The sequence below is a fragment of the Cydia fagiglandana genome, chromosome 16 (assembly GCF_963556715.1).
Source record: "Cydia fagiglandana chromosome 16, ilCydFagi1.1, whole genome shotgun sequence".
Taxonomy (NCBI): Eukaryota; Metazoa; Arthropoda; class Insecta; order Lepidoptera; family Tortricidae; genus Cydia; species Cydia fagiglandana.
In genome coordinates, this window is record NC_085947.1 from 15,552,112 (window position 1) to 15,570,561 (window position 18,450).

Genomic DNA, 18,450 nt, shown 5'->3' on the forward strand with positions numbered 1-18,450 from the left:
ATCAGAAACAGCCATGAGATCTAACGACAACTTGAAGGCATTTTTAGATACGACAAATAAAGATGACACACTCAAGGCATTTTCAAGTGCGACAAATGAAGGTGGAGAATCAGTAAGAGTCATGAGAACTGGCGACACATTCAATCCGTTTTTAAATGCAACAAATAAGGATAGAAAATCGGAATCAGCCATTAGAACTGACGACATATACAAGGCATTTTTAAATACGATAAATAATAATGAGTCTGCAAAAGTTATGAGAACAAGCGGTGTATTCGATGTATTCCTAGCGAATTATCTTTTTACTTTGATCAATTTTAGAGACCCAGAACTAAGCGACGAAGATCACAAAAGACGAAAAAAATATTTACAGCAGTTATATAAAAGTGTAAAGAAGATGAAATACTCTTACACAAAGAAACTTGCCAAAAACATAAGAAAACTTTCTCGTAAGCATGAAGAAGAAATAAAAGAGATAATGGAAGAGTACAAATCAGAATTAGAGTACGAACGGCCTCATCGAACTAAATTTTTAAATGCCATGAACACGATTTTTAGGACTGTAGATAATGTTAGGTTCGGCGATTATATTTATGCTTTAAGAGAATTTGGAACATTACGCAAGGTAGTCATCAAATATGAAACAGATGAATTATTAAGAATGATAGACAGTAGAATTCATTACTTAAGCAAGCGCGATCGTAAAACTCTTAAAGCGTTAATGAAAAAAGCAATTAAAGAATATTCATCACAATCATTATCCTCAGACTCAGTAGAACTCAGCTCAACCGAATCAAAAGAATCATGTACTGACTCGTCATGCTCTCATTCTTCTTCAAGCTCTAGGGGTGAACGAAAAATAAAAGACAAAAGCACCTCTGACTATAGCTTTGAAACTTGGTCCCAGAAAGGAAAACAAAAATAGCGGGCTGTGTCTAACAGACCCATAGACTTTATAGCATCTAAAGCTGTAATAAAAATATTTGCAATTATTACTTTCAAACCGTGAAATTACTATTAATATTAAAAACCATGCGTTTGCTAGCTACGCGTGTATGTGTTACGCTGTTGTTTTATTTTCATTATGTTCAAACTGACAGTTCATCGTACGAAACTACTAACGAAGAGACAGATGTTCCAACGTTAAGGTGGTTCGATTTTCATACAAAATTCAATCAAAGCTCATTAAGTAACTACACACTATTAGTACATAAATATTTCCGCATTTATCTTCCTTCGAATATTCGTTTGCGCGAAATTAACAGGAAAACAATGTTTCATACAGAAATCATGCAAAAATCATAGTTAAATTTTCATCAATTTTACGTATGTGTGTGTCACAAATGTCGTGTACAGATACATTTGCGACGTTGCCATACCATTTCCGACGTTGCCGGGCTGACCACGGCGCGAATTTGGAGTGCCGTCATGTTTAGTGCAATTTTGTTGACACTGACGTTTGACAGGTACTTAATTGACCTAAGCGAGAATAAGTACCCGAAGTTCGTCAGCTTAGCTAAGAACTATCATGGCGTGTTATGCAAACAGTCGCTTTTTTGCTTACAAACGGAAGATTCCCGGTTCGATCCCCAGTCAATTGTATGCTGGAACATAACTTTTTGTATTTTTGTTACATCTAAATTTCGTATTGTTTTTTTATTTTTATTTAATTTTTCTTATTATCATAAATCGATTGATTAAGTATGGTATGGGCTACACGTATTCGTTTATTTTTGACAAAGAAAATTAGAAATTATACTCTACCTAATCTCTCCTATTTTTACAATCAGGACATCCTCACTGCAATAAAAAAGAGATATATAAAATTTCCTGTGGATAAAATAATGGATTTTGTCTATGAATGAAAAACACAATTATTACTATAGTTTGTTTTTTTTAGCATTAGAAATAAGGTAAACAATCTTGACGTGTCTTTTAATTGAAAAACACATTTTAAAAATAAGTTACGGCAAATATGTAACAATTATAAATCAAATACGATCATTTATATTCTTCTGCTTTCATAAGTAATAGTTTTTTGATTTTTAAAAAGCGTTTAAATCTGTGTGCCTAGCCAAGATGCCAGTCGTTCGCTCCGTAGCGAACGTTAGGGTAATACCTCTCTCTATCACTCTGCCATATTAATGCGACAGACACGGCTGCGCTTCGGTCGCTACGGAGCGTAAACCATTGGCACCTTGGCTAGGCACCCTGGTCATCTGGAAAGCGAAACACATACGGAACGCGTTTCTATTACTCAATACAGTGGCCAGTTGCAGATTCGGCGGTAAACTTAACTATACCTAAATCTGGGTGCCTAGCCAAGATGCCAGTCGTTCGCTCCGTAGCGAACGTTAGGGTAATACCTCTCTCTATCACTCTGTCATATTAATGCGACAGACACGGTTGCGCTTCGTTCGCTACGGAGCGTACACCATTGGCATCTTGGCTAGGCACCCTGGTCATCTGGAAAGCGAAACACATACGGAACGCTTTTCTATTACTCAATACAGTGGCCAGCTGCAGATTCGGCGGTAATCTTAACTATACCTAAATCTGGGTGCCTAGCCATGATGCCAGTCGTTCGCTCCGTAGCGAACGTTAGGGTAATACCTCTCTCTATCACTCTGCCATATTAATGCGACAGACACGGCTGCGCTTCAGTCGCTACGGAGCGTAAACCATTGGCACCTTGGCTAGGCACCCTGGTCATCTGGAAAGCGAAACACATACGGAACGCGTTTCTATTACTCAATAAAGTGGCCAGCTGCAGATTCGGTTTTAAAGTTAACTATACCTAAACCTGGGTGCCTAGCCACGATGCAGGCTAGTAGAGTTCTCTTTCACCTTCAGCAGAACCGGGAGATCCAAACCTACCTACTTTTCATCTAATAATCTCAAGAATCAGTGCATGATTCAAACTTTACCGGTTGCCGTGGTAAGACCTAGGATTTACCATATCGGTGTTGGTAAAAGCCCGAAGTAAACTAGTAAGATTTAACATTTCGGGCTTTTACCGATCGGCATCGGTAAAACCTAGGTTTTACCGGTAAATCCTAGGTTTTGCCGTACTTCGGGCTTTTACAGTAACATATATATAATAATTGCTCGTTTAAAGGTAAGATAACACAAAGGAGAAACAAAAAGAAATTACCTACTCGCACCAGTCTTGAACCCCAATCCTTTTGCACGTAGTTATTTCCACGAACATACCGTTACGCTATTGCAATGCAACATACTTACGTTGTGTGAAATTGTCTACTACAAGGATCACGGAAACACTGTTTGCATGTGTGAGTAATACTAGGAAAAAGCGTGACAGCAACACTCCGTCGAATTAAAAAGGTGGTTTTTGCACAATGAAGTATTCAATGTTTACTTTAATTGTTCAATATTTATTTAAAGAGTGCGCGAAACATACTTTTAAGTATACAAATACCATGACCATTTCACAAAAAAATAAAACCTGAAATTTTGCAAAAGTGGTGCCATCTAGCGAGAGTTAAGTTTTGAGTAACCTAGGCGAACCACCTTAAGATCTGACAAGATATTTCAAACATTTCTGAGTCAGTTTTTCGAAACATTGAAAGACTATCCTAAGTTAAAATTATCGAAGTATATTATTCTTTTATCAAAATGTTTAGACGAACTGAAATATGATTATCCAAAAAAACTCTCCACAAAACTAAGGAAACTGTCACGAATGCGTGATTTTGATATTAAAGATATAATAAAGGAGTACAAAGAAGACTTGCAAGATAAAATGCCACTTCGTATGAAGTTCCTAAATGCCATGGATGCGCTATTTGAGCCGGGTCAAAATATCATCTTTCAAAATTACATTAAAAAGCTCAAAGATTATGGAAAAAAAGAAAATGTATATATCTCAGAAGATACTAAGAAGCTATTGAATGACATAATAATGAAGAAGGTTCGTCAGTTGCGTTCCCGGGACCGACAAGCGCTTGAAAGGAAATTAAGGAGAGCTATTAAGGAGTATAAAACTTGGAAAGGTCCAAAAGTAGTATTGTTCTTATAAAATGAGATTCAATATTTGAATTGGGGACCTTCTTTTTTACATTAAATTTCAAAATTCGATTTGTATTATTCCGCTTAAAAGACACCAGGGCTTAGGAGGTTAAAATCAAAAGAGAGTTTTAAATTGAATAAAATATTTTATTAAATAAATTAACAACGTTTTATAAATTCTTGCGTCCAAAACAATTCTAACTTCTTTATCTTTTTGTATATGAATCGTCGTATTACGCATATAATAGAACATCTTAAATTAGATAATGGATTTACTTTTTTAAATATACATGCTGATACAAACTGCATAAGAAGAAAAAACTTATATTATAAAAGACAGAAATTATACTTTGAAAACTTAATATTATTGTTATTTGAATTGAATAGAAAAAAAAGGAAGTGGGTATGTATTTAATTTGTAGGATTCTTGCGTAATTATACTATATAAAAATATCGATATTCAAATCGAATGAAATTAATAAATAGGCTACCTATTATAATTAATATTTTGTAAAACCGTATCTTTACTGGGCTAAATGAAATATACCTGAATCTTAATTATAAGGAGGATACTTTCATACAAAACCAGTCACAGGATATCATCATTCGACTATATTTAATTCACTCACTGAGGATTCGACTCGTGCTGTCCATATCCACGTAGTTTAAATACCGTAACTTCATACCTAGTCATTCTTATTAATTATTTTCAAGCCGTGAAATTGGCTCTCCATTTAAGTAAATGACTTTGCCTAAACATCATAGTAACTATGCGGTTCTTAGCTGTACACGTCTGTGTTTCGTTTCTCGTTTGTTTTTACGTCAGTGTATCAGCTAGTTTAGATATATCAAGTTCTCGCAAAATTGTAATTCACAATATAACGGATTATACAATATTTCGGACTACTGGCATATTTGGGTCCTTTCTAAGGTTATTTTTCGATGCTTTACTGGATTTTCCTACCACTGAAGAAAGAAGGCTAGCGAATTATGTTAAATTATTGTCCCGATGTCTAAACGATATGGGACATACCTACACTACGAAATTAGCTAAAGGACTTAGGAAATTGTCAAAAAAGCATGAAGATGATATAAAATATGAAATCGAACAATATAAAAAAGATTTACACGTTAAATTAAGTCATCGAGTCAAGTTTATACACGCCATGGATTCGATTTTCACTCCTGAATCGAGTTTAGTACTCTACGACTATACTATCGAGTTAAAAAAGTACGGCAGAATGAATGATTCTTCAATAGTCGACAAGACTAAGACAGTATTAAATGTTATACTCAATAAGGTGCTTGACTTGAATTATGGAGATCGGCGGAGACTAAAAAAGAAAATGGAAAAAGCAATACGGGAGTATTTCGGATGGTCGGTCTCTTCCCTTTTCTACTCGAGAGAGTCGATACAATATAGCTCTGATGAGTCTGATTATAATGATTATAGTGATGATACCGATTACCTAAGCACTTCTGATTACAGTTTTGAAAGATATAAGTATAAAAAAGGAAAGGGAAAAAGAAAGGGAAAAGGGATATTACAGGTCATTCGTCCAGTCATACTAGTAAGAGGTAACTCTAAAAATTACAAAAGTCCCAACAACTATAAATTATTACGATTACTGTAAACTACTTTCTTTTTATTATAAGTTTATGACGCCGATTACAAAGCCATATTATCAAAAATAATAACGTCTTTTTATTGCATGATTTCTAAGTGACAGTGATTAGGTATCCATCTATTAAAAATTAGCATTGAAAATTAAAAAAAAAAATCAATTTAGACAGCACACAACAGCACTTTAGAAAATACTTAATCTAATTAACACCAACACATACATAGGTATATAGAAGTGAATTGAGCAATTATCTATACAATCTCGGGTAAAAAATAAATATCGATACGATACCATAAAAATATCGATAAGTCGTGTAAACGTATAGGTACCCTTAACTGAACATGTACCATTTGATCAAGCTATGTTGTTGGAAAAATAAAAATAAGCAGGTGCTTGTGCATTTACGTACAATTTATTTTTAGTCTATTGTAAGTTACGACTACAAAACTATGTTACATATGTACAATGTTTTTCTCTTCATGTTAGTAAAGGTTTCAAAACACAAATTAGGTATATTTGGTAATCATTAATCATAATCACTATAAGGACACACAATTAATATAATTATATGTAATTTTATATTTGTATGATAAATGAAATATAAATATTGGCCAATATCTTTTATAGCAATGATTTTGGCCTGTAAAACTAATAAAGAAGAGAACTTATACACTCACGAACAAATTTAGAGGAAAGCAAAAAATAGTTTAATTACTAATTTTGAAATTATTTTAGTTGCTGTAATCCACTAAGTAATTAAAACTTATTTTGCGTTCGTTTCAATTTCTCCATGAGTTTATACACGGTGTAACATGAGGAAACCGAATAATTTTAACGACGCATTTCTGAGGTCAAAAGAAGTAAAAAATGTAATATGAGTTTAGGTCAATTTCGCCAAAAAAAATTATTTTTTTTGTGTTGTGTTTTTCAATTTTTTGAATGTATTTGTACATAAATAATAAATGTTATTGGTAAACTTGTCACTTAAAATTGAATTTTACATTTTTTTTTCGTAAAACCTACTTTTTGCAAAGTGTTACTTGTCACTTTTTGACATCTACCAATAAGGACATTTAGACTACGTCCCATAGCAGCAACATCACAATCAAAAAGGCCTTATACACTATGTAACAATAAAAACTTGTTTTATTTTTAATTAATAATATCTCTGAAACTAGGCGAATTTCAAAAAAGTTTATAGGACATTTTTGTCTCTAAATATGGTCAGGAATACGCTGTTAAAATTATTCGGTTTACTCATGTTACACCGTGTATATACTACTGATGTAAATCTATTCCATTTCCATCATATTTGAAATCGGCTGTCTACTGCACGATAAGTTATTGCCATACGCGTTGCCCGTACTTCGTAACCTAAAGATTAAAAGCACAAATAATAGGATTACCATGCACAGAAGCACAGCAAGGCAAGTGGCGATAAAATATAATGGATATTTCAACTGTTTCGAATTTGAGTCTGCGTTGGACTGAGCTTTGTGTTCATCTTCTTCAAACATAATTTGTTTCTTGAAATGAACTTTTTTATCGGTATTGTTATTGATATCTAAATCATCAGTTAGTGGAGGATGAGAATCAACCGATACACTATTTTGAAGTTTTAAATATTCTTGTATATTTTCTAAAATCCGGTATATACCGCCAGTGACCTGGTGGTTGCTATTCATTAGCTTTTCGAGAAATGCAGTATTTTTGGTTTCCGTTTTATTTAACACTTCTAGAAACTTTTCTATTGAGTATGATTCACTTTGGTTTATAATTTTTTCTACTGCTGATTGAAAATCATTCAGAGAAACAGACGAAATGGGTGTTAGTGCCGTATCATTAACATGACTTTTATTTGCGTTATTAATACCGTTACACGTTATACCATCTACATTTTCTGTGTCATATATTCCATTCCTAGCTTTAGCAGCAAAAGTGTGGGAAATCTTTTTTAATTTAGTTAAGCTATCACAAGGTATTCGGTTACCTCCTAAGTAAATTTCTTTGATATTTTCAGTGCCAAACTGATTAAAATCCAAATATTCTATCAGATTATTGTCTAGATACAAAAATCGAATGCGAGGTGTATTGTGAAATATGCTCGCACTAAAACTATGCAATAAGTTGCTTGACAAGTCTAGAGTGTTTAAATTGACCAATCCATCAAAAACGCCAAACATCAGCGACGACAGTAAGTTATTACTCAAGTCTAAAACGCTAAGGTCCTCATTATCACTGAAAGACCCTGGTTGTATAATGGAGATTTGATTATAGCTAAGATCGATCCATGAAAGTTGCCGCAGCTTTTGGAATGATGATTTGTTAATTGATACAATTTTATTTGAAGTCAATTTCAACCTTTCAAGGGTAATAATCGGGTTTACTAAGACATAATTAATGTCGCTTATATTGCAAGATGACAAATCAAAACCGGCGATCGAAGTATTTACAATATCCCCTAAGTTAAATCTAGATGTAATATTACTAAGTAAAACCACCGATAGTGATTGCAAGCCAGAGAATATTGACGAATTAAACACCACTTCTTGGTTGGCAGATAAATCTAACTTTAGAAGATTTCGCAGATTTCTAAAAGCATTATTTTCAATGCCGATTAAGTTATTACCTTTAAGGCTCAGCAATCGCAAATCACTTAAATCCAGAAAAATTTTGTCCGTTATATATTTTAGTTTATTATACTGTAAATATATTTCTTCCACTAGTTTTATATTGGTGTTGTTTAAGGAATAAGTTTCTAATTGGTTGTATGATAAATCAAGAACTTGTATTGATCCAGTCCCACTAAATGCATTTGTTTCCAAATCCGTGAGATTACTGTATGATAAGTTAAACGTTTTAAGTAACTTCATACCATTAAGTGCGCCATCCTTCATCATGTTAACATGAGTGTAAGACAAATCGAGAACAGTAGATGAAACCAGTCCCTTAAAAAATTGTGAAGGCATTACTGTCAAAAGAGGGTTATTGTTTAACTTTAATATTTTTAATTTATTTAAGTGTTCAAATGACTGCATTTCAACTTCCTCGATTATATTATAAGATAAATCTACCACTTGTAAACTTGTTAGGTGTGCAAACATATATTTTGGTATTTTTTTAATCTTATTATTGTTGATATAGAAGTAGGAAAGGTTTCTCAAATTCGAAGTGTCAAATTCTATATTTTGCAATTGGTTGTACGATAAGTCAAGATCTGTTAACAGTTCGAGTTTGATAAATGTAATTTTATGTATTTTGGATATGGAATTTTTACTGAAATTTAAACATTTAAATTGCCCCTCAAACAGCTCAGGACCTAGCTCAGTAACGTTAGCTCCACTCAAGTCAAGTTTTTTCATGAAAATTCCTTGAAATGTGTTTTTGGGCAAATACCCTGAAATCGGATTATCATTGATATTAAATTCTTGTATATGTTTTCCCTCAAATGCTCCTGGTTCTATTTTAGAAATAACATTCAATGATATATCTAGTGATTGTAGGTTACAGTTATGCAGAAATATTTTTTTTGTGATAGTATTAATTTTATTACTGCTTAAATCCAATTTTCTTAATGCAACCAAGGGATCAAACGTTTCGTCTTCAAAACCAAATAAACTATTCCAACTTAAATTAAGTTTTTCCAATGTGGACATCGTGTTAAAATCGCTTTTCTCTATTTTTGTTAAATAGTTGTGATCTAAAAACAATTCTTTTATATTTGTTAGACTTGCAAAAACGACACCTATTTTAGTTAGTTCGTTATCTGAGATATGCAGTGTTTGGAGCTGTATTAAGCCTTCAAATGCAAGTACTCCGAAGCTTTTGATATAATTGTGGGAAAGATTTAAGTGAAGTAGATTTGGAAATCGACTGAAATAGTTATCAGGTATATCTTTAATAGCATTATGACTCAAATCTATTGTATGTACTTGACTGAAGCCAGTGGCAGTCATTCTCTCATAATCTTCTAAATCCGCTATTTGGTTGCAGGATACATTAAGCACGTTTAAACTAATCAGTTTCGAGAATACATCTAAATTTATCAATTCTATCGTGTTTTGTGAAAGATCTATCATTGTCGCCTTATTTAAATAAAAAAGTCCTCCTGGAATCGAATTCATTTTTCCGTTTGTAATCGATAGGGTATGTATATGATCGCTTAGCTGGTAAATCAAGTTGAATGGATTGAGTGAATGTGTTTCGTCGATGTTGTCTGCTTTTAAGTAAATAATGTAATCTTCGTCAAAACCGTAGTTATAATCATTGTAGTCATGCTGTATGCAGGACCAGTCTGTGACTAGACTTAATCCTGGCTCGAAGTCGTAAGAGCAGGATAATTCAGCTTCACAAATTCGTCGCTCTAAATCATTCAGCTCGCAGCCTGCTTTTACTAGTTCACTTGCTGCTACAAGTGTTATCAGAAATACTACGATCCTTTTCGCTATTGCGTAATCTGAAATGAAACAATAATTGTTTTAGGAAGTTATAATGTTAGCTATTTTCTGTTTTTTTTTTCAAACTTGGTATGAGCCAATCGTATTATTAACTACAATGTTAAAAACACTCTTATCAAAATTATTTGCGTGGGCCGTCAGTATCATAACCTTCTAAATGATTTGTAATTTATACCAGCAACTCACAAGTCACATAACAAAACGTGAAATCGTATCTAGTTATGATAAAATCAAATGTGACAACAAAATTAAGAGTAATGGGTCAAAAACATTCCGAATAATGGGCATTTTTCCTGAGTTCCACTTAGTTAACGATTTGGGTATATTTTAGGTACCTACTGCCTAATGCATTTATACAGCGAGCTGTAGATGGCGCCCTCCACAATAAATGTCTACAATTTCTGGTCGGACTATAAGTATACCTAACGCTTACTCATAATAAATAAATTGTTGCAGTAGTAGTAGTAGTAATCACTTTATTGTACACAACATAGGTTTACATAATATTAACATAAATAAAGGTACAAAGGCGAACTTAATTGTTGACCCTAATTTGATGTTTAACGGTTAGGTAAACAATATTTACAAACTGAAAGGTGAAAACCGAGGAAAAGGTGGATGGACTGTGTGAAAGATGATATGAAACGAACGCAAGTGAATGATGAGATGACGGGCGACAGAGAGCCTTCCATAAGAAAGATGTATATCCCATACATACATAAAGCTTCGAGTTCCGGACCGTATACATTTCTTAAAAATATTACGAAACTGGATTGGAATCCACATTTTGCCCTACTTTGGATAATATATAAACACATCGAACTTACCCATTTTTGAAAAATCCCTTCATACGTTTTCTAGTGAAGAACATAAAGAACACTATTGGTATTATTTGAAACCGTTACCCGTGTTTATGTACCTATATATATTTTTTAAATTGACATTGTAACAATATATGCGGAACAGTAGGCGGTTGGTTTGGCACTGGTGGCTTCCTTTTTTTACATACACATTAATCTCGGCGTTATCATTCAGTCATAGGAAATTGACGCGGAACCGCAATATAAATATATGAGAATGGATAAAGGCATATACTCAATTACACATAATGCCCTGCATATACATGGTATGTCTGACCATGGGGCTTTAAATCCAGGGCTTGATTTTACTCGCTAAACAGAGCTACTTTTACTATGGGACCAACCCTAAAATCGGGGAAATTTTTTTGGCTTTTCCACAGAAAACGTCGACATCTGATCAGCCAAAATGTATGAAAAAGTAAAAATTTTTTTCGGGATTTCGGGGTTGATGCAATAATAAAAGTAGCTCAGTTTAGCGAGTAGAATCGAGCCCTGGATTCAAAGCCCCATGGTCAGACACACCCTGTATAACTGTAAAAAAGTTAACACTATGAAGTTCAGTCAACAACGCATTCATAAGGAAACAGCCGATTATGTACCAAAGTGACAATCGTCAATCGAAACGCATTAAAGCTAAAAAAATAACCACATGACTTCGTTTGCATCACCTGCCATTCCCATAAATGTTTCCTTTACGATCAATGTTTTCTACCTTGGCAAAAACCCTAGGGGGCTTAACCAAATAACAATCCTTTGTTTAAACGTCAATTAAAACTGAAATACGCCAGTCGAAACTTAAATAATGTATGGAAATTGCCACGTAACTTTTCATAGCGTAGCGTAGGTGTCCTGACACATTTATGCTTTTCGATTGGCGATTGTCGATAAACGAAACCTTTTTGGCTGCGGCCCCTGGTGTAGTGTCTAAATTGTCGACCACAAGTTCTTTTACTCTCACCAACAAAGTTGTTTTCTAGTGAATTTGTAAGTAACTCCTGTTTCTTATTTTCGACCTTTACTTCTGCTGCTGACTGCAGATATGCAGAAAAATAATAATGTTCATAATTAAGATTGATTGAGCTTCGTATTTACTTCAGTTTGAGGTAAGTTTTCGGTGGTTACTCTAGAAAAGCTTAAAATACTGAGATAAAAAATGCTGTCCTGTAAGTAGGTAGGTATTAAGGAATAAAAAAATTACACATTTAGATTTTAGGCATTTATTTTATGAAATATAAACCGTAACAGTTTTAAGTTAAAGCTTAACAATTTCTGAATAGGAAAGTAAAAATAATCGCAATAAAGAAGTTTCAGTTAAACTACATTTTCATACAAATGCACAATACCTACAAATAAATGCAAAATAATGTAAGAATTCTAAATGTAGGTAGGTTAATTTTTGTAGGAATACCGAGTCTTATTTTTTTTAACGAGGATTCGAATTGTTAGTTAACAGTGGATTAGTAGCCAGCTGGCCGGTGAAATACAGGGTTAAATTACTTATTGTTATTACTACTTATTGGGGTTATTTGATTTGTTACAAATGCGCACTTTCCATAGATTCAGCAATGTTCCGTGTACTACTCGTCAGTGACCGGGCACTGGGTACATACACCCTAGATTTATAAACTTTAAATAAAACAAAACCGACTAGAATTGCCAAAATCAATCCTACACAAACCTCTGTAAACATTGAAGTTTTTTGCCTGTCTTCATTTGTTCCGAGTAACTTTTCGTGAGTAGGTTTTGCAGCTGAAATTGAATCTATTCGAGAATTTAGCTTCTCTATTTTACTATTAAGGTCAAGAATTGTATTCTGTTTCTCTACAGCTATAGTCTCTTCTAAGTTTTGTTTAATTTTGTTGATGTAAGGAATTAAATGATCTGACGTGGTATTTTCTTTATCCACACGTATTGGTTCGATGGTCGTTTTGGATATAGAGTCTTTTGATGTTAACACACGCAATAGTCTCCCTAAAAGTAAGTTTGTATTGCTGTTTGCATTAACTAAGGTCGAAGTCAAATTTATGCTGTCTTGATTAAGTTTTTGTAAAAGTAAATTAGTATTATTATTCAGATTAACTAAATCCAGAGTCAAATTACTAACTGAAGACAAATTTTGAATCAAAGTTATTTGTTGTTTAGTTAAATTGGTGAGGGAAGACTCGTGGTTTATAATTCCGTCTTGTTCTTTGAATGTCTGCTTTTGAGACACATTGTATAGTATATTTCTTATGTCGAGGAGCAATTTGTCGTGTTCAATTGGCGCCGACGTAGGTTTAACATTGTCATTATGGCTATTTTTGTTACAAGTAACTCCGTTCACATTTTCTTTGGTTAAATCATTACTAATAGACGTTATACTCATCTCGTAGCTCTTTTTCTCTATATTGACCAATATCTCACAAGGTAGCGGATTACCCCCTATGCTGAGTTTAGACAAACCAGTTCCTACGAACTCATCGTCGGAAATGAAGTCAATTTCATTATTATCTACTATGAGAGTATTTAAATGCTCAATATCGTAAAATCTTGATCGGTGTAAACTTTTTATCTTATTATATGACAAATCTATAATTTCCACGTAAAGAAGACCTCGGAAAATTCCGTAATTAATTTCCATTATCATATTGTGAGAAATGTTTAATAATTTCAAATAGGTGTTGTCTTTGAAAACTCCTGGTTGGATGTAATATAAGTTATTGTAACTAAGGTCTAGCTGTCTAAGTGCTGTCAAATTAGATAAGGCACCCACTTCAAGTTTTGAAACGCCATTATTACTTAACACTAATGTTTCTAAACGTTGCAGTTTATGTAATTTTAACTGGCTTATGTTCTGTATATTTGAATGAGCCATTTCTAATTTAGCTAGAGGTATATCATTGACTTTGTCAAAAGTTACATCGGCTTTTGTTCCCGAAAGAAATAAGTTTGCTAGATTTTGAGCTTTTTCTACTAACGATACATCAAATTCTAATTCCAGGTTATATGATAAATCCAAATTACGAATATCCTGTAAAGCGTAAAACGCTTCTTTGTGTATCGTTCGAATGTGATTGTGCGACAAAATAACCGTACTTAGAATGCTAAGTCCATTAAATAATGTTTGTGAAATGGTTTGTAACATATTATTATTTAACACTAAAGTTTTCAGATATCTCAAGTCAGTTGTATTAACGTCGAATTCACTCAGTCGATTATATGACAGATCAATTGTTCGAATATTGCTCGCGTAAGACAAAGAATTATATTGTAGTTCGCTTATGTTACTATGTGAAACATTTAGTTCCCTCAAAAGAGACATACCCATAAATGAGCCATTATTAACAGTAGTTATCAAAGTCCCAGAAATATCAAGACTTGGCAAAGAGCTTAAACCGTCAAAAGTTTTCTCTTCTATCGAACCGTGGAGGGGGTTGTCAGAAATTTTGAAATTTAACAAACTTTGCAAATAACGGAAAGAGTTAGACCCTAAATGTGATATGTTATTATGAGATAAATCAAGCAACTGCAACGATCCCAATGCTATGAAATTATTACTCGAAATATATGTTATTTTGTTGTGATGCAGTGTTAATATTTGCAGTCCTGTGAGGTCTTCGGTCACAATATCCAGTTTTTGTATTTTATTATATGACAAATCCAAGCAATTCAAATAGTGTAAACCTTTAAAGGAATAGTTACTTAATGATTCCATGTCATTGTTGTTCAACAGCAACGTCTTTAAATTTTGAAGACCAGCAAATGCGTAGTTTTCTACCGAGGTTAAATGTTGGCCACTTAAATCTAGTTCCGTTACCATAGCCAATCCTTCAAAAGAACCTCTTTCAAGTGACCCTTCTAATTCATTGCCCTCTATAGTAAAATTAAATATAACTTTACCTTGGAACATATTTTTAGGAAAGAGTTTTAATTTGTTTCTAGAAAGGTAGACGGTCGTTAATTTTGTGACATTTATAAACGTGTCTCTATCAATACTTTCTAAGTAATTGTTTCGTAGGTCGATTGTTGTCAATGATGCCATATTGTCAAACACATTCTTTTCAATGGTATTTATTTCATTAAAATCAAGTTTAATAGTCTTTAAATTGACTAACTTTCCAAAATCACTGGATTTTATTACTTGTATATTATTATGGCCTAGATCTAATGTTATCAAGTTATAAAATCTCAAAAGAGACGAATCGATTTTGGCTAGTCGGTTGTATGAAAGATTTAAATACAAAAGTTTTCTCAAACCTTCAAAAGACATTATGTCTAGTGTATAGATATAATTATGAGACAAATCTAGTGATTCTATATTCGGAAATGAATCGAAAATGGCTTCTGGTATGCTAACTAAATAATTATGTGATAGATTTAATTTCTCCAGCGTCTTGTATTCATGTTCACCGGGAACTACCTGGATATTGTTTATGTTGTTTTCTGAAAAGTCTACATATTTGAGCGCAGGAAGATCATTTCTATTCGAAAGCTTCGCGTTGACCAGTGAACATCTTGAAATTTTTAATATAGCCAAATTGGGCATATGCTCGAAAGTAGGAATAAATGCGAAATCCTCATTACTGTCACTTAAATCTAATGAATATATTTTTTCCCTATCATAATCATGACTAAATCTAGGAAAATAATCTTCATTGTATTCGTATTTTAATACAACACTGATAGGGTGATATTGATTACCATTTTCGTCATAAACAAAATTTTGACATTGTTCCGGGTACGAATGGATTATTTGGGATACGAAACTGCGGCAATACACCGTATGAGTGCACTCGTCGGGATTGGTTGTATCATCATACGGTTGGGTGCATCCATCATGCATTGGGAACAGTGATTCCGAGTAGCACTCGACTATCACACATACTGTCACCAGTTTATCTGAAACACATCAAATGGCTTAGTTAGTTAAGGGACTTGATTTTTCTTAGGATAAGATTATTTTTGATTATCATGGACCACTGGAAGTGCAATATGTGAAATTATGCGTCCAAAGTTAAAACGGCCGTTTTTGTTTTGAGTTCCTAGATTGACGAAACCAGCAACATAAAAGGGTCAAACAGATCACTGTGTTACGTTCTTTCCTGGAGAGAGGAGAGAAAAAGGTTCGCGCGAACACGCTAGTTTTCTCTCCTGTGGGCAATAGTTAACAGCTTGTGGGCATGTAAGTAATGATTTTATCATAGTTCTGTAAATAAAAGGAGGACCTTTTTACGTGGATAAGGGTTAAATAAGAAAATTAATCTTTATAGCCCTTAACTTTGTGTATGTCCACAGGAAAGAACGTAACACAGTGATCTGTTTGACCCAAAAACTAGTTTGATGTATTCAAAAGTTACTTAAATACACAATACAGTCCGTAGCGGCCTTACTACCTTTTTTCAATATTTTTCGTTAAATTTAAATAATTACGATTATTTAGCTGTGGCGCTAGTGTGCACGTTGAAGGGCTCTTAACACGAGTAAAAAAAATCCTAATAATGTTTAGCGAGTAATAATCAATAGTCACAGAATTTGAAGGATTGTCACTTTTCGATTCTATGTAATGCCATTAAGGTTTAAAAGTGACAAACCTTCAAATTCCGTGATTGTACAGTAAAGTGTAAAAATACATACAACTTACATACACACACCATACACAACACATACACATACACCATTTGAACCATTTGATTTGTACATATAACTTACTCAAGAATATGTCCCATAGTTCTAAATTCGCTGACATAAGAGCTATGGCACATATTTTCGAGTATGTGTGCAGTGTGCACCCATATTTTTACACTTGACTGTACCTAAAGAAATTAGGTGTATATTGGGATATCTTAAAATTACCTTTTATCATTGAATTGTTTAAACTAATCGTAGAATTCTTTGACTTGGTCAAAATATTGTTTATAAATTTTAAAATCTCTACCAAATGAGACTAACTGCCGTAATCGAACTTCAAGATATTCACAAGAGACGACACGTACAAGATCCATTCTAGATACGTTATAGTTTAGATGTCAACTAGTTCTCTTTTGCAACGCAATTCGGGCAACCAATGTCACTTTTACGTTAGATAGAGTAAGATATCTATTTGATGTGAATTGGATCTCTAAGTCATATCCTGTGGAAATCGTTCAAGTACTCTCCAGAATCGCGCAAATGTCAAATTGGACAGGTTAGAACATATCGTTATCGTATCTTGTATGTGATGTCTAAAAGATATCTAATAGATGTCTATTTCAAAATCCGAATCGGGCCCTAAGAGACCAATTCGAACGTACACTTGACATCAAAACGATATCTGAATGTCAGCTAATAGCTGTCACTGGCCCGTGCGTCTTACTCGGGCTAATACATGAACCAAAGCGAATAGAGTGCACAGAGACGGATTGTCAAAGTAAATTATGTAGCGACTGTAAATTTACTGCCATCTTTCGACAGATGATAAAACTGTTAGAACACCATTTGACTTTGATCCTTATTCTTTCACTGATATGTGTTAACTTATTAAATATTAATATTAACGCCATCTACTCGACTATAGGCTAAAGCTATGGTGCAATCTTTTACAGCGATGGTGCCATAACCTTCAGCCTACTCTCGAGTAGATGGCGTTAATATTAATATTTAACAAGTTAACACATATCAGTGAAAGAGTAAATGACAAAGTCAAATGGCGTTCTAACAGTTTTAATCGTCTGTCGAAAGATGGCAGAAAATGTACTGTAGCTACATAATTTACCATGACAGTAACTCTTGTACGGATAAGTCCGAGCGAAATGAACGCGCGGATGACAATTATTGATTGTTAGAGTTCAGATATGAAAAGTACGTTGGAATTGACCTGTAATTATTAATAATAATGATGCAAAATAATAACGATACTTACACAGGATCAAGTTCATCTTTGTTCATAATATTGGGTTGGTTATCTGTCACTGCAGCTGAAAATAATAATAGGTATGTTTAATATAGGTTTGTTTATTTATATATTTAGTTTAAAACCAAGTGTAGGTAAGTATTTTATTTTCTAATAATCCGAAATTTAAGCCTCAATTCGATACAGTGATGAACGACATCTAAGTCTTTCTTTCAAATTTGATGTTCGAAATAAATAAATAAACTCATTCCAAAGAATGAATTCCATTCATAAAGTGGGAATGCACTTTTGCAGCATGGTGTACACAAGGTTCCTTATAAATATTTATTTATTCCAGTTGATATAATTGCGCCGTGATTGATATAATATATATGTATACATGACAATTTGCAGCTTTCTGGCAGACAGACATGGCAAAACTATAAGTGTAGTTGACTACACGCTGAAAATAATTAAATACGTCACGTGACATAATAAATACATTTATTGAGCTACGCCATAATGTAGCGAACATTATGGCGTAGCTCAAAAAATTTATGAAATATAAAATAAATATTATAGAACATTATTACACAAATTGACTAAGTCCCACAGTAAGCTCAATAAGACTT

The 18,450-nt window shown here is 33.4% G+C and overlaps 2 protein-coding genes across 2 annotated transcripts; both read right to left on the reverse strand.

The window, feature by feature from the left end:
- Positions 1-6,932: 6,932 nt before the first annotated feature.
- LOC134672249 (toll-like receptor 3) lies at positions 6,933-10,942 on the reverse strand. Its single transcript, XM_063530147.1, has 2 exons — positions 10,939-10,942; positions 6,933-10,110 (listed from the first exon to the last, which is right to left on the reverse strand). The coding sequence occupies exons 1-2, from the start codon at positions 10,940-10,942 to the stop codon at positions 6,947-6,949; spliced, it is 3,168 nt and encodes a 1,055-aa protein (XP_063386217.1). The 3' UTR covers positions 6,933-6,946.
- A 1,563-nt stretch (positions 10,943-12,505) lies between these two features.
- On the reverse strand, positions 12,506-17,880 carry LOC134672032 (chaoptin-like). The gene is made up of 2 exons (XM_063529931.1): positions 17,849-17,880; positions 12,506-15,849 (listed from the first exon to the last, which is right to left on the reverse strand). The coding sequence occupies exons 1-2, from the start codon at positions 17,862-17,864 to the stop codon at positions 12,506-12,508; spliced, it is 3,360 nt and encodes a 1,119-aa protein (XP_063386001.1). The 5' UTR covers positions 17,865-17,880.
- Between the last annotated feature and the right edge of the window lie 570 nt (positions 17,881-18,450).